A 15097-nucleotide genomic window follows, 5' to 3' on the forward strand; every position below is an offset into this window, starting at 1 on the left:
AAACAGAAAGTGTTTTTTATGTACAATAGGCTTACGGTTGCACCATGTGAGAGAGAGGGGGGGGGGGGGAGGATTGGAGATTCTTTCTTTCTGGAGTGTGTGTGTGTAGTCCTGAAAAAGACTGTTGGTAATCTTTTTTGAGCTTATAGTAAAGAGAACCATAGCGTCGGTTGGAAAGGATGGGTAGTAGGAGTGGCTCAACGTTTCAAACAGGTCGACTATCCATTGTCAGGAAAGTTTATAATAACTGTTGTTTGATTGACTGAATGATAGACCATTTAACTGTGTAAGTAAAGTCAGAAAGAATTGTAAGTCGATGGGCATATCCAGAGATTTTCATTTTTTGGATGAAATAAAAGGATAAATGTCATATGTTGTATGAAACACATGCATCTGGAGAGCAACAAAATGGAGGAGTGTAGTGTGTCAGTAGGCAACTGGTAAACAACATATAATAGTTAGGTCTTATCACAGGGACGGAGAAGTTGGTGTCTAATACACTACCATGTGTATTCCAACTCCCAAAATACATGTACACTGATCTGACCAATGAGTTTCGGCAAATCCTTCCTGTTTATAATATGTGACTATATCTATATTCATATTATAATAATGTATAACATCCCTAGATCAAGCATTAACAATAAGGATGAACACATGAATGTGTGTCTGTTGTATTTTTGTGCCATGAATTGTATTGAATTACCCTTATGTAATGCTGGTGGATAATCTATTTCCACTTTTTGTGGACAGAAAATAAATATCCAATTATCTTGCAAGCAACAACAAAAAAACACAGAACAACAACAACAAAGAAACAAAAAAGGAAGAAGATGAAAACGTTAATGCTAGCCATGACAAAAGTTATATCCTTACCTTGGTTCCTACACCAATCCCACTACGTATAAGGTCGTTGACCCTCGGAGCTAGTTCACTGAGGACATTGGAATCTACATATTGCACACACTGAAATGAGAGAAAGAGAGAAATAAACAAATAAAAACCAGACTTAACAATTAAATCTTGAGCTATTGTGTTGTGAAATGCATCAAGTTACAGTATCTGTAGTGAAGTTCCATCAACATTTTAATTGAAAATCAACATAACTTGTCTCAGATTCTGAAACAAAATCCTGGATTTAGCTCATGCTGCAATGATAATTATAAATCTTTAGGTCAGTCAGGAACCCCATGACTTTTACAAGCCGATCGCCTGTCTCATCATCAAGATATTTAGGATTGGAAATCGAAACCAAATTTTGCGTTTGCCTAACGGTTTTCATAACACTACAGTCTATTGGGGAAAACGAGTATGGTAAAACCGGTCACTCAAAGATTTTTACTTTATTGAGGCACTTCTTGATCATTTTGAAGCATGTTTTTTAAAAGGGTTTCAATATTACATCATATCACAGACACTGATAACACATAGGGCCATGCATCTCAGATTTAACATTGTTAAACGATGCCTTTAAGACTAAACAATTCAACCACATATCTTTTCATGACATTGTCAAAATGTTTCTTCACTCTCTTAGGTCTGTGTTATAAAAAAGAGAAAAGTGAAGGTATTACAGTTTATGTCATTGCAAACAAAAATACTGCGCTTTTGCATGCTTTATATCTGAAAGAGACTTACAGGTAAGAACTGCCAATTTGAATCACAACTCACCATTCTAATCGTTTCCATCATGGGAGAGGATTTGCTTGCATCAATCCGCGCAACATCCAGCTACAATGAAGAAAGAAAACAAAATGGATACTTCTGGTTAATGAGCAATCACTCTTCTGTCTTGATTATCGCCTTAGATATGATCGACCTGGTTATATCGTTGGTTGGCTTTGTGCTGCCCTCTGGTGCTGAAAGAGGAAACCTACATGAAATGCACTGGCTTCTTCTTGTAAGTAGTCGTAGAGCGTACAGGGCTTGTATTTGTTATTATTGGAGTACAGTACATGTTTATGTTATGACATTATACATTGGGCGAGAGCTCAAGTCCAAGTGTGTCAATTACTCAGATGAGCTCTGTCTTTCTTCCATTGAATCCCATTAGAAACACCGGTCATTCTCCTAACATAACGGCCATCAACATAAATAATAATAATAATTGGATTTATATAGCGCCTTTTCCAAAGGTTACAAGGCGCTGCTCTCCTAGACTTTCAACAATTTAAGAGGAGTTGTACAGGTAAGTTTTCAGATGTTTCTTGAAGAAATCTAGTGAAGTACTGTTTCTCAAGAAAGAGGGGAGTTTGTTCCAGAGTCGTGGGGCTAAGGACTGAAAGGATTTGAAACCAGCCTGTTTACGGGATTTGGGAATGACAAAGGTAGGAGCTGATGAAGACCTAAGGGAATAGGATGTTCTCTGTTGCTGAAAGAGTGAGGAAATGTATACAGGAAGGGTGGTCGACATAGATTTGAAAGTTTGAACAAGTATTGTATTCTATCAGCAACTGGGAGCCAGTGTAGTTCCTGCAACAATGGGGTGACGTGAGACCATTTTGGTTTTTGATAGATTAGACGGGCACATTTGTTTTGCAGACGTTGAAGTCTGCCCAAGTAAGCATCCACCATAGTCAAGCCTGGAGAGCACAAGTGCTCTAACAACATTATGACATGTTTCTCGTACTTTTTAAGTACTTTCTGATGCGATTTAAGTTATATATTTGCCAGTTCAGGGTGCGACATAAGTTGGTGACATGGTCAGACATTTTCATTTCCCCATCAAACACGACCCCAGGTCCCTAATTGTTGAGGAAATGGGAATGTTCTGATCACCAATTGAAAAGGACAGATTTTTGAGACGATGAATGTATTGGTTTGCCTATAGGCTGCAAACTCTGAAGCTAGATAAACCGAATACGAAAGGAAACTACCAATCACTCCGCACAGTAGGGCTTCATTGCGTCACATGTGTTGGTCTCCTATTTTCTACACCCATAGACTCTACACACAAGTGAATGTGTGCAGATGAACAAGGAGGGCGCTGTCATGCTGCTGGCCCATACTTTTTTTATCTGCTCCTCTTAAACATACACTTTTGTTGTTATTTATAATAACATTTTGGATTTTCAGTACAACCAACGTGTATGTCCAGGTGTACTGTCGTCAGTGACCATTGTGAGTAGTTTTATGTTTTGTTTTGCTGAGTGTTCTGACTGTTTTCAACTTTCTTGTTCATCATGCACCGGCGTTCATATATGAACGCCTATACCAAGTACACGTACTACGTACGCCGAGCTGGATCTCTAGCCATAGTTTGTGGACTACTTCTAGTATCTTTTGTGTTGACAACAACAATACCCACAGAACACAAAGAGATACGCTACAGTACAAGTGAATTGATGTTATTACGTAATAATGTGTCTACGTCTAGAGTTCAATTACCCCAAGACGTGTTGATAAACATTGATCGATTAGGAATAGCACGTAATGATCAACACCGCCGCATGAGGGGTAGGAGAGGCGGTTCGCACATGAGAAGACACATTACTGTCGTTAAAACAATACCAAGACAAAAACATCTTCCAATTCCTTCAAGGAAAGGCAATGTTATACAGTTGGTTTGAAGTGATAGACGCAAAGAACACTTTCCATCGATCCTCCTAACAAACATTAGATCGATGAATAATAAACTTGATGAACTTTATGCAACGGTGCAGGTCAATCAAGCTGACTTAGTAGCCGTGACTAAGACATGGTTTTGGGATAGTAACCCTGCGGAAGCCAACGAAATGAAAGGATACAACCTTCTTCATAAGGACCGAGCTGATAAACGTGGTGGAGGTGTAGCTCTGTATGCTAGAAATGATCTCCATGCAACACCTTTTGGAGCAGAGCTTACACCCAAACACCTTGAAATCCTCTGGGCTAAAGCAAGTCTTCGCAGTTACGTCCCGAACTCTATAAACCTCTTCATTTGTGTTGTTTATGCACCACCTAACACACCTATGAAGGAAGAGATCATCGACCACGTCATATATATATATGAGCGACTATATTCGCAACTCTTTCTCTGATGCTGCGATTGTGATCCTTAGTGATTTCAATGATCTAGATACAACCCCGTTTGTGCGACATCTCAATGTCGATCAACTTGTCAAGCAGCCTACTAGACAAAACCGGATACTTGATATGATCTTCACTGACAGGGCAGATTTTTACAAGGAACCTCGGATAACGGCCCCCATCGGACGTTCAGATCACTCTACAGTTTTGTTGTTTCCAGAGATTTCCCGTCCTACACTTACGACCAGATTTAGCAATCGTCCCATGCGCGACTCAGGCATCAGATCCTTTGGCCGTTGGATCACTTCTTATGACTTCAGCTACCTGAATGATATGGAGTCACGTGACAATATGGTCCGATCTCTTCAGAATGTTCTAGATCAGGCATATCGTCAACATTTCCCTCTTGTTGTTCGTAAGCGTTCAGCGAACGACAAACAAGGGATCAATGACAAGATAAAAACTGACATCCAGAAGAGACAACGAGCCTTTGAAAGGGGTGACTTGGCTTCTTTTAGGAGTATTCGCAACCAGATTCAGCGCGCAATTGTGAAACTGAAGTCTACGTTTTATCGCTCAAAGATCGCAGCGATGAAGAACTCAAATCCTGGCTCCTGGCACCGTCAAATACGCTCTCTTGCTGGTTTGAGTAAACGTACTTCCTACAGTTTTCCAGATGACTTCGGCATGAGCCATTCTCAGCAGGCAAATCATATCAACGACTTCTTTGCAGGTATATGCTCTGAACTACCTGCCCTTGATACCACGACTAGCCCGGCCTACCTACCTGCCCGAAGACCACCACCCGACATTCAACGCTTCAGGGTCTTTCAAGCGCTGAAGAAGCTAAATCCATCTAAAGCTATCCATCCTGAAGATACTCCTGTTCGACTGATCAGAGAATTCGCCCTAGAGATCTCTGCTCCGTTATCTGCCATCTTCAATTCCATTCTAAAGTCGGGTTCTTTCCCATCGCGTTGGAAATGTTCCTTTGTAACACCGGTACCTAAAACCTTCCCAGTTAGAAGCTGTTCCGATTTGAGACCCATATCGATAACTCCGATATTTTCACGAGTGTTTGAAGGTTTCATTTCACTGTACCTGATGAGAAACCTCACACCCCATCTCAGATTGTCAAGATTAAAGGCAGTTCAACAACCCACTACTTGGTGAGCTTAGTGGATACAATCCTCAAGGGCTTAGATAGGCCTGGCCACTGTGCGTCCCTTTGCACGATAGAATTTTCTAATCGTGTCAACCACAATATAGTGATTCGCAAACTCTTCACGTATGGTGTCAATGAAGCAGTTCTTCAGACCGCGACCAGCTTCTTAACTGATCGCACCCAGGCTGTTAGAGTTGGCTCTTGTATCTCTAAGGAAAGGCATTTGACGTGCGGAGTTCCGCAGGGAACAAAACTAGGCCCGTTGATGTTCCTAGCTCTGGTGAATGATGCCGCACACGATATTGAGCATCATTGGAAATATGTTGACGACCTAAGCCTTCTCGAGATTTGCACGATATCGGCACCACCGAAACTACAGGACCATCTTGACGATTTAGAAAATTGGAGTAAAGACAATGACATGAAATTCAATACCACCAAGAGCAATGCCATGTCTGTCAACTTCACGAAACGTACCATCAACACTCCTTGTTTGCGTCTCAATGATGAGCCTCTGAAAACAACGGAATCCCAGAAAATACTGGGCGTGCACTTACAATCCAATCTCAAGTGGGACAAACAAGTTGGTGATATGGTATCAAGAGCGGGAAAGCGAGTATTTATGATAAGTCGTCTTCGAAAGGCATCCATCCCAAGTTGTGACCTAGTCAACATCTACTCATCCTACATACGTCCTCTTTTGGAGTATTCATCTCCCCTTTGGTCCCCAAGCATCACTGCAAATCAGTGCAATGATATTGAGAAAATCCAGAAACGTGTCTGCCGCATCGTTATGAAGGACCAGTATGTCTCTTACGACCATGCTCTAGAGCACCTCTCCATCTGTCGTATGTTGGAGCGTCATGAACAACTACTGGATTCCTTTGCTTGTAGTCTGTTGAAATCTCCCCGGCATCGTGATCTTCTCCCTCCCTTACGTAGTGATATGTCCTCTCGTCGCCTACGCTCTTCACATCTTCTCAACACCCCCCTCTGTCGGACTACCGGTATTATTCCTCAACGATACCCACTATTGTTAGACTGCTTAATTCACCTTGAATCTTTGAACTAAAACTAAAAAAGATTGAGTCAACAAAAAAATGTATTTAATTATATTCCCACATGCATTTTCATCTACTGATTGCTACTTTCGTATCTCTTCTTCTATGTGCAATATCAATTAATAACAGAACTTGAGAATTTGTCAATCAATGTGAAGTAGCCTATTTACTTGTTAATATTTATCTTTGTCGATGTCAACATTACATCTTTATCATCACTATATTTAATTCATTTAAGGTTTCTTCACTTTATACTCTCTGATGTAATATTATTTTGCCAATTTTCGCTTAATTCAGGAACATCACCTTTTTTAACCAATATTGAAACTTAGCTTTAATATCTTATCTTTTATCGTATTTTATCTGTATAAACATCTAAATATTATCCCACCTACGTATCACTGTTGCAATAAACCTGTAAATTGTTAATTATCAACTTTCTATCTCATGTAAAACGAATGACAATTTTATATCATCAATGAAACTGTAAATCGTATTTAAATATACACAATATTTGTTAAGTGTTCTATATATTTTAATGTGTTATCAATGCAATGTTATGCCATGTACTTTTTACTCTGTAAATTGAACAATTTCAGCTTTTAGCTGCATGTCCAATGATTTTTATCTCAATAAACCAATACAATACAAAAAGAACAAGTGGTTTCCAAAACTATGCTATAGCCACACCATCTGTCAATAGCTCTAGGGTGGTGTTTTACAAAGACTAAGATTGACTTTAAGTTGGACTTAACTATGTCAGGCCATTCATACCACTGTTTGCTCTCACCATTTACTGGCATTGGTCTCTCAAGGAACGTAAAAATCGTCACAATCTACAGAATTTAAATTTTTTGATAATTCATTATTGAAGGAAAAAAGATTATCTAAAGATCATAATGGTGAGAGCAAACAATGGCATGAACAGCCTGCCATAGTTAAGTCCAACTTAAAGTCGATCTTAGCCTTTGTGAAACACCACCCTGGTCAATTTCCTACACTAACACAATTCTTCCTAACTCTTTGATGAAATAAAGTCCTGAGCGATTGCCGTAGGAGCGATTATTGTGCCACTGTGAGGTCTAAGAAGTCACCTGCATTCTTCTCCATGACGTATTTCTGTCTGTCTGTATTTCTTTCTTTCTCCTACATACAATATTTCAAACGATGTAAATGGAGTACCGAAGCTGTGACATCATAAAATCTATTTCTAGAATTTCTCATATTGAACTTCATTTTCCGAAAGAGCGTAAAAAATAATGTCCAAATGTTGAAAACCAATCAAATATGTTAACTATGAACTCTATAACTGTCACCACTCTAGTGTGAGTCAAAAAAAAGTTTACACCTAGAAAATTGCTAATTATATAAAAAATCATCTATGAACAGTAACTTATTATACATCTTATGAAAGAGTGTTTCATCCCAAATCATTTGGTATCATTTTTGTGTGGTATGTGTTCACGCTTGGATGAACAGGAGGCATTCTTTGCGAGAGGGCAAAAATCGACTTGCGCCAAAGTGATACCTACAGTATGTATTATGTTGGGATTAGTGGAGTGAGAGAATGAATTGAAGGTATCAAATGGAATGCATTGCATATGCTTTTTGCAAAGGGCAAAGTCACACACACACACGCACAAATGTTCGTTGATATTTGATATTCAATATTTGATATGTGTGGCATGATTAATTTTGTTAGGGATGTTATTTGGATCGACAAAGACCGAATTAATACCCAAATCCCAATTGTTTTAATCAAACATCACGCATACAATGCCTCATGTTCATCCAAGCGTGAACACATACCACACAAAAATGATACCAAATGATTTGGGGTGAAACACTCTTTCATAAGATGTATAATAATATACTATTAATAGATGATTTTTAAAATGATTAGCAATTTTCTAGATGTAAACTTTTTTTGAACTCACACTGTATAATACTGACCTTTTCTTGAGCATCTTTATCATTGCCTACATGTAGGCTGATGTAATTCATGACCTGGGGCTCTAACCCACTCAGAGCCTCTAGGAGAGCCGTAACAAGCTGGGGTATGTGAGGCTTGATCGAGTCACCGGCATTCTTACTCATTGCTACCAACGTTGAAAGACTGTATTTGGGATGGATTGATAGAGATAAAAGGAGGAAAGAGGGAAGGAAGGAGAAAGACAGAAAGTATATATGACAGAGAGAGGATTAATTAAAGAAAACAGGGAGAGAAATGCACTTAACATTTGTTAAAGTATAGCTGAGAACAAAACCCTTACAGCAAGTTATAATAATAATCTTGCAAAAAAATATGGGATCTATGTTCTGTACAATGTCATTAACAAACTTGTACTTGTACAAATTCGATAGTCAACACACAGAGCTTCAAATCAAGGGACGACAAAGGATCACTATACTACCTCATAATTTTCTGTGAAATCTCATAAATCAAATTTCTTAGATATCAACAGATTTAGAGTAGAGTATATCGGCATGGAGCTATGGAGAGAAAGATGTCGCATTTATCTCTGCGGGACAAAATCAATCACAAAGTCATATGCCAGAAAACAAAGGTTAAAGATATCATGGAGAAAGTCAGAGAATCAAAATGGAGATGGGCTGGGCATGTAGCAAAACTTCGGGACAATAGATGGACAAATCGATTAACAGAATGGCAACCAAGGATGGGAAAGAGAAGAAGAGGAAGGCAGAAGAGAAGATGGAGAGATGACCTAACATCATACATGGGAATGGCCGCTTGGACTAGGACAGCTAGAGACAGAAGAGAATAGAAATGTTATGAGGAGGGCTTTGTCCAATGTCTGGATGAACTATAGCCTGATAGATAAATAGATATCTGCATTGTTTTCTCCTAAGATGAGTCACGTAGTCTAAAGATTATATTACTGACCTGAATGTTCTGACCTCTTTGACCCTGCTTGGGAGACCTTTGAAGAGACACGGTAGAACCAGAGTGATTGCTCGCTGACCGATCTTACCATAGTTCAGGTCACACATCTTAACGCACACCTGGTCAATGGTATGGTGAAGTGTAGAGACAGGGTAAGAAAAAATAAAACAATAAACTTTAAGTAATTGGACTTTGTTACCCTAGGATACTTATGACTTGCTTGGAAGAACTTTGAAGAGGCGTTGTAGAACCACAGAGATTGCTTGCAGATTGATTTTAACCATACATGTAGTACAGGTCACATACCACCGAATATGGGCTATCCAGCCAATTATCATATTTTGTAATTCATTATTCTATTTGTTATTGTTTTACTGAATGCATGTTGTCTTTTTATACAGAAAAAACAACAACAAACAAACAAACCTTAAATTTGATGATTTTTTTAAATGTTGATGTAATTTGTATCATTGCATATAGAAGGGTAAATAATAATAATAATGATAATAATAAAAACACTGCTTATATCAAACAAGTTTATCAAAATCCCCCCCCCCCTTCCCCTCTTGGAAACATTCAAAGTCAAGATTATTTTTAATTTTAAAATGGTAAAATAACGCCCCACTTTCACACTTGAAGAGTTCTTCGAACACTGCAGAGATTTGGAATTCACATTGGGATCTAAAATTTGGGACTTTGAAAGGCTCACCTTTCTTCTCAAAGTTAAGGGTTCCCTTTCGGATAATGAAATGCTTACCTTACTGAGTGATCTACATGCCGCTTCTGCTGCTTTCCTTACAGATTCCTAAAAAACAAACAACAAATTTCATGACTAATTCATGAATGAGTCACATTTCAAAAACTCCATGTAACAAGATGGAATAACTAAGACTAGGGTCCCCTCTTATAAAGAGTTGATATCAATCGGCAACTTATTTGCGATTGATATCAATCAGTATGATGTACATAAGAGATAGGGGAATGCATACTTACGATTGATTACTGAGCTTGTGATTAATGTTGATCAATCGCAACTCTTTATAAGACAGGGCCAAGATTTTCATATGGTCAAATAAATTCAAACGGAATCATAATACAAGACACTGGCTCATGTGCACCTGATCCCTGTTAGCGCTGAGTGCCGAATATCCAAATCTGTTTCCCAAATACAGGGATCCTTGTTGCATAAAAAAATTGAACAGATGACTAGGAAAAAAAAACAAGGAAATAAAATCTATATCAGATAACAGTGCAGAACACGCAATCACATTCCGATTACCTTGATGTCATCAAGTGCACAACACCCAATCACATTCCGCTTACCTTGATGTCATCAAGTGCACAACACCCAATCACATTCCACTTACCTTGATGTCATCAAGTGCACAACACCCAATCACATTCCGCTTACCTTGATGTCATCAAGTGCACATTACCCAATCACATTCCGCTTACCTTGATGTCATCAAGTGCACAACACCCAATCACATTTTGCTTACCTTGATGTCATCAAGTGCACAACACCCAATCACATTCCACTTACCTTGATGTCATCAAGTGCACAACACCCAATCACATTCCGCTTACCTTGATGTCATCAAGTGCACATTACCCAATCACATTCCGCTTACCTTGATGTCATCAAGTGCACAACACCCAATCACATTTTGCTTACCTTGATGTCATCAAGTGCACAACACCCAATCACATTCCGCTTACCTTGATGTCATCTAGTACCATGAAGCACTTCTCCCAGAGCTCTGGAAGATGCTCCACGATGTCATCTACGTTCCTTCCTCTGAGAAGATCACTCAGTGCTAAACAACTACACAGAAGAAGAAAAAGATAACAAGGATAAGTGATACACGATTACACTGATATATAATAATAACAGTGGATTCTTGTATAGCGCTCATGTCTGTCAGACTTGACACTCCTGACGCTCCCGATTATTAACCTGGCTTTAGTATGGCTGCCATTACGGCGCTCTAGCATTACAAGGAATTAATTCCTGCCAGGTACCCATTTACATCACCTGGGTTGAGTGTGGCAAATGTAGATCACTGTCTTGCCAAAGGACATTATTGCTGCCGTGGGACTCAAACCGCGGACCTTGTGATCGACAGTCCGGTGACATATCCACTCGACCACAACACCTCTATGGCTATTAAGATGCCCACTCCTAGATGACCAATGAATGCTTCCTGGAAGACCTAGTGGCAGCAAATGAGAAGGCTCTTCAGTGTGCAAGAGCCCGGCAGAACATTTGAGCTCAGATGATGGACACGAAAGAAGTGATATGGCTAATGATGCCTCTTGCCTTGGTCAAATTAAATCAAAGTATTTCTTGACAAATTACTTCCAAAATGATGACAGAAAACGTGGTAAAACGAAATCACAAGTGTCTCCAAAATATTCATGTACATTGGTGGTTTGTTATTTCACGTGACTGCTAAGAAAGCATAAATGTAAGAAAGTAAGCAACCAGACGGCCGCGGCTTTAGGTCCTCTCCGAGGGACCTGGTAATGAATATTAAGGCCTTACCAAAGGGCACTAGCGCATCAACTTGGTTTCGAACCCAGTTCACCGGATTACGTGACCACTGCTCTAACGACTGAGCTAAATGGATGCATCTGGCGATCATTTATTATGAGATATATTGTTACTCTTACATACCTAGACTCCCTGTTCCTCCACAAACTATACAAAAGTACTATCGTAGGGAGATAGTACTTATCTATCATTAATCATGTGACCTCATTTAGACCAATCAGATTGCAAGATTCTTAGTATGCGGGATATAATATCAGATATTGTTATTCTTACCTAGACTCCCTGTTCCTCCACATACTGCTTGTAATGTTGGTTAAGAGATCATCCACAATCTCCTTCAAGTAGGTGTCCATCTAGAGGGTCAACAAAGAAAGGCGAAAAATGATGACAACAGTTAGAGCTTAAAATGCATGTACATTCAATTCTATTGAGAAATATGTCACAAGGAAAATCTCACAATTAAACAATGCCCTGTTTATGCAGAAACACACCAGAAAAAAAGTTGCGGATAAATGAATGGAAATAGATTTTTATTGTTTATAATTCATTTTAATTCTTTCTTTCTTTCTTTATACATTTGTTAATTATTATTATTATTATTATTATTATCATTACTATTGATGTTGTTGTTGTTGTTATTATCATTATTATTATTAATAATATTATTAGTTATTACCATTTTTATAGGGGGTGGGGCTTAGAGGATAAAACAGCTGTGCACAACAAAAGCTTCTACTAACGTGTACATTGTACCTTATATAGGAATATACTCCACAGATGATAATCTAAACTAGGAAAGGATAAAAAAAGAAATAACAATCCCCATGCCAAACTCACCACTGTCTTGTTGTCCTTGAGCACTGCGGCCCAGATGCCTGTCATGGCTGCCCTGACGGAGCCGTTGGGGTCGTAGAGGTAGCGGAAGAGTTTGGGGACGATCTGCGCCAGATATGGCTTCAGCTGCTCTCCAGCCTGCGATGCTATGGTGCCAAACCCAAAGGCTGCCCCCTAGTGATCAGAAAAAGGTCAATATTTAACCTGTTGACTACTGAATTGTATAGGGTCCCATAGGCTTAACACGGGAACCACCATGTTCCAGTAAGCAATGGGTGATTTTTGGTTGATTCATTATCATTTCATATCAATAATTGTACTCTACAAAGGAAGCATTATCATTTTATAGGACTATATAGAATTATCAAACAGTGAAGCAGATAACATAAAAAATGAATTAAATGGCTTTGTCCATAAAAGAAAAAAATTAATAACTGGAGCACCAAATCTTTTCCTGGACATGGCAGAAAAAAAATCCAGTACTCTGAAAATAGAAATACGCGACTTACAGTCCTTCAATAGAAGTTTGAACAATATGAGAACAAATTGGTGTTCCTTCATCATAACATACTAATGAATTCACCTGCACTGTGATTTGCGAGATGCATTTACTTATTACTATAAGACAGCTTTCTACATTCTTTCCTAAGGACAGGCCAATCAACTCACCTTTCTGGAGGTCCACATAGCATTGTGATTGGCCAGATGCATGAACTTGTAGATGAGATCAGGCTGATTGAGATCGGATGCTAGTGAACATAACTCCCTGTATGTGGACATGCCTCCCCTGTAAAAGCATATAAATGAGCAATGCATTAAAGCCCCACTGTACTATTTATGGCTACTTACGCCCTCTATATAGCAAACAATGCCTACGTGTGCCCCTTGGTCCCCCATGATCCTCTTTTTCTTGTGTTAATTGAGAGCTGATTTGATGAGATAAACACCCGTCAGCAACCTTGCAGGGAGGTCTTATCCATCCTGGCCAAACTAGTACAGACGGGCTTTAATAGTGGGATGTATGTGAAATATGTGATCATACAATGGCGGTGTTAATTAAGTGAATTTTTCTCAAACTTTATACCTTCTCATCTGCAAAAGAAGATGATTTCTTTTCAATCTTCCATTTTCCCCTTTACATCTTCTATTTTCACAATGTTCAATATTTTCATAATGTTCAAGCTGTTTCAACCAGATGTATTTTTTGGGGGATGTTTTTGGTTTTCTTACAATAGTACAACTATCAACTCATCAGTGTTTATGTGAAAGGCTGTAAGGAGAAGAGCAGCAAGAAAAACACAAGTACACTGACTGCAGGGCTTAAATTAATCCAAGGCCACCAAGGCCATGACCTTGGATGCCCCTTTGATTGGCCTCGATGCCCTTCTCATTGGCCTTGGAGATTTTTTGTGCCCTTTCCAATTTTTCCTATTTGTGTTGTAATATAGGAATGTGCCCTACAGAAAAGTGGCCTTGCCCTAAACATATCGAAATTTAAGGCCTGTGACTGAATGGATCACTGAAGAGGTTTAGTTCTGATTTGTGATGTAACTTGAAAATTTGTTCTTTCTTCACAATCAGTGCAAAAATCACCTGTTTGTGTAAGCTTTCACTTGCCATGCTGCAAGCTAATGCAGACGTACGTCACCAGACCTGCCAACCTCTGGAGTTCATTAACTGTATTCTTTAATCCCAAAAGTTGTATTTTACTGACAAAAGTCGTATTCTTAAAAATAAACATGGACTGTTACATGGATCAATGCCTCTTACAGTTCCTTCATACAGGAAGAATATTTTTTAATGGATCATTGATTGAATATGCATGATTTTGTCACGACTGTTGTGTTTGATGAACCAATGAACATCCCCCAATTGCCGATGTGAGATGCTTGTAGGATACTTTACAGGACAGAATGGACATTTTGCTATTGAAAATGGCCATTCTATTGGGAAATCCTATTTTATTGAGGAAAATCGTACTATCGTATTTGCTTCTAAAAATCGTACAAAAATATGACTAAATCGTACTGGTTGGCAGGTCTGCGCCATAGCTGGCATTGTTGCTGATGAAGTACGACGATGAAGAAGCCATGGCAAGTGAAAGGTAATACCAAAACAGGAAACTTTCCCACTGATTGTGAAGAAGTACTATGTTATGCTGAATATATCTACATTTTGCATTCAAAGCGGGAGCTAATAATTCAATCATTAGCTATGCTTTTCAATTTTAGAAATCATAAAAATATTCTCACGTTCACTTATCATTCAAATGATGTGTAAGGATAGGAAAATGACAGATTTCTTAAAGCGAATTCTGAAACTTATTTTTAAGGTTCAAAACTCATTGAGCAATCAAATTGGGACTCAAAATGATTTCATTCACTCGAAACATTCACTTCATGACTTACCCATCTGGATTGTTTCCAAGAGCACCCTCTTCAAAAACCTTGGTGTCTCCTGTCACGTTCTTCTTGCTTGTTCTTCATGAAAGAGAGCAAAACATTTTTAGTGAAGACATCTCATCTCATCTCAAACCAATGTTTATTTAAAGCCCTACTGCACCACTTATA

At 38.8% G+C, this 15097-nt stretch overlaps 1 protein-coding gene across 1 annotated transcript in view; it reads right to left on the minus strand.

Moving 5' to 3' along the window:
- The window catches only part of LOC591734 (proteasome adapter and scaffold protein ECM29), a 59102-nt gene that overhangs the window by 13529 nt on the left and 30476 nt on the right, over positions 1-15097 (minus strand). Inside the window, 10 exon segments of the mRNA XM_030995928.1 lie at positions 877-966; positions 1672-1731; positions 8188-8350; positions 9140-9258; positions 9897-9944; positions 10859-10964; positions 11967-12046; positions 12531-12701; positions 13197-13314; positions 14936-15007. Of these exon segments, the coding sequence (XP_030851788.1) occupies positions 877-966; positions 1672-1731; positions 8188-8350; positions 9140-9258; positions 9897-9944; positions 10859-10964; positions 11967-12046; positions 12531-12701; positions 13197-13314; positions 14936-15007 (1027 nt within the window).

Source organism: Strongylocentrotus purpuratus, unplaced genomic scaffold (assembly GCF_000002235.5).
Source record: "Strongylocentrotus purpuratus isolate Spur 01 unplaced genomic scaffold, Spur_5.0 spur5_scaffold_3, whole genome shotgun sequence".
NCBI lineage: Eukaryota > Metazoa > Echinodermata > Echinoidea > Camarodonta > Strongylocentrotidae > Strongylocentrotus > Strongylocentrotus purpuratus.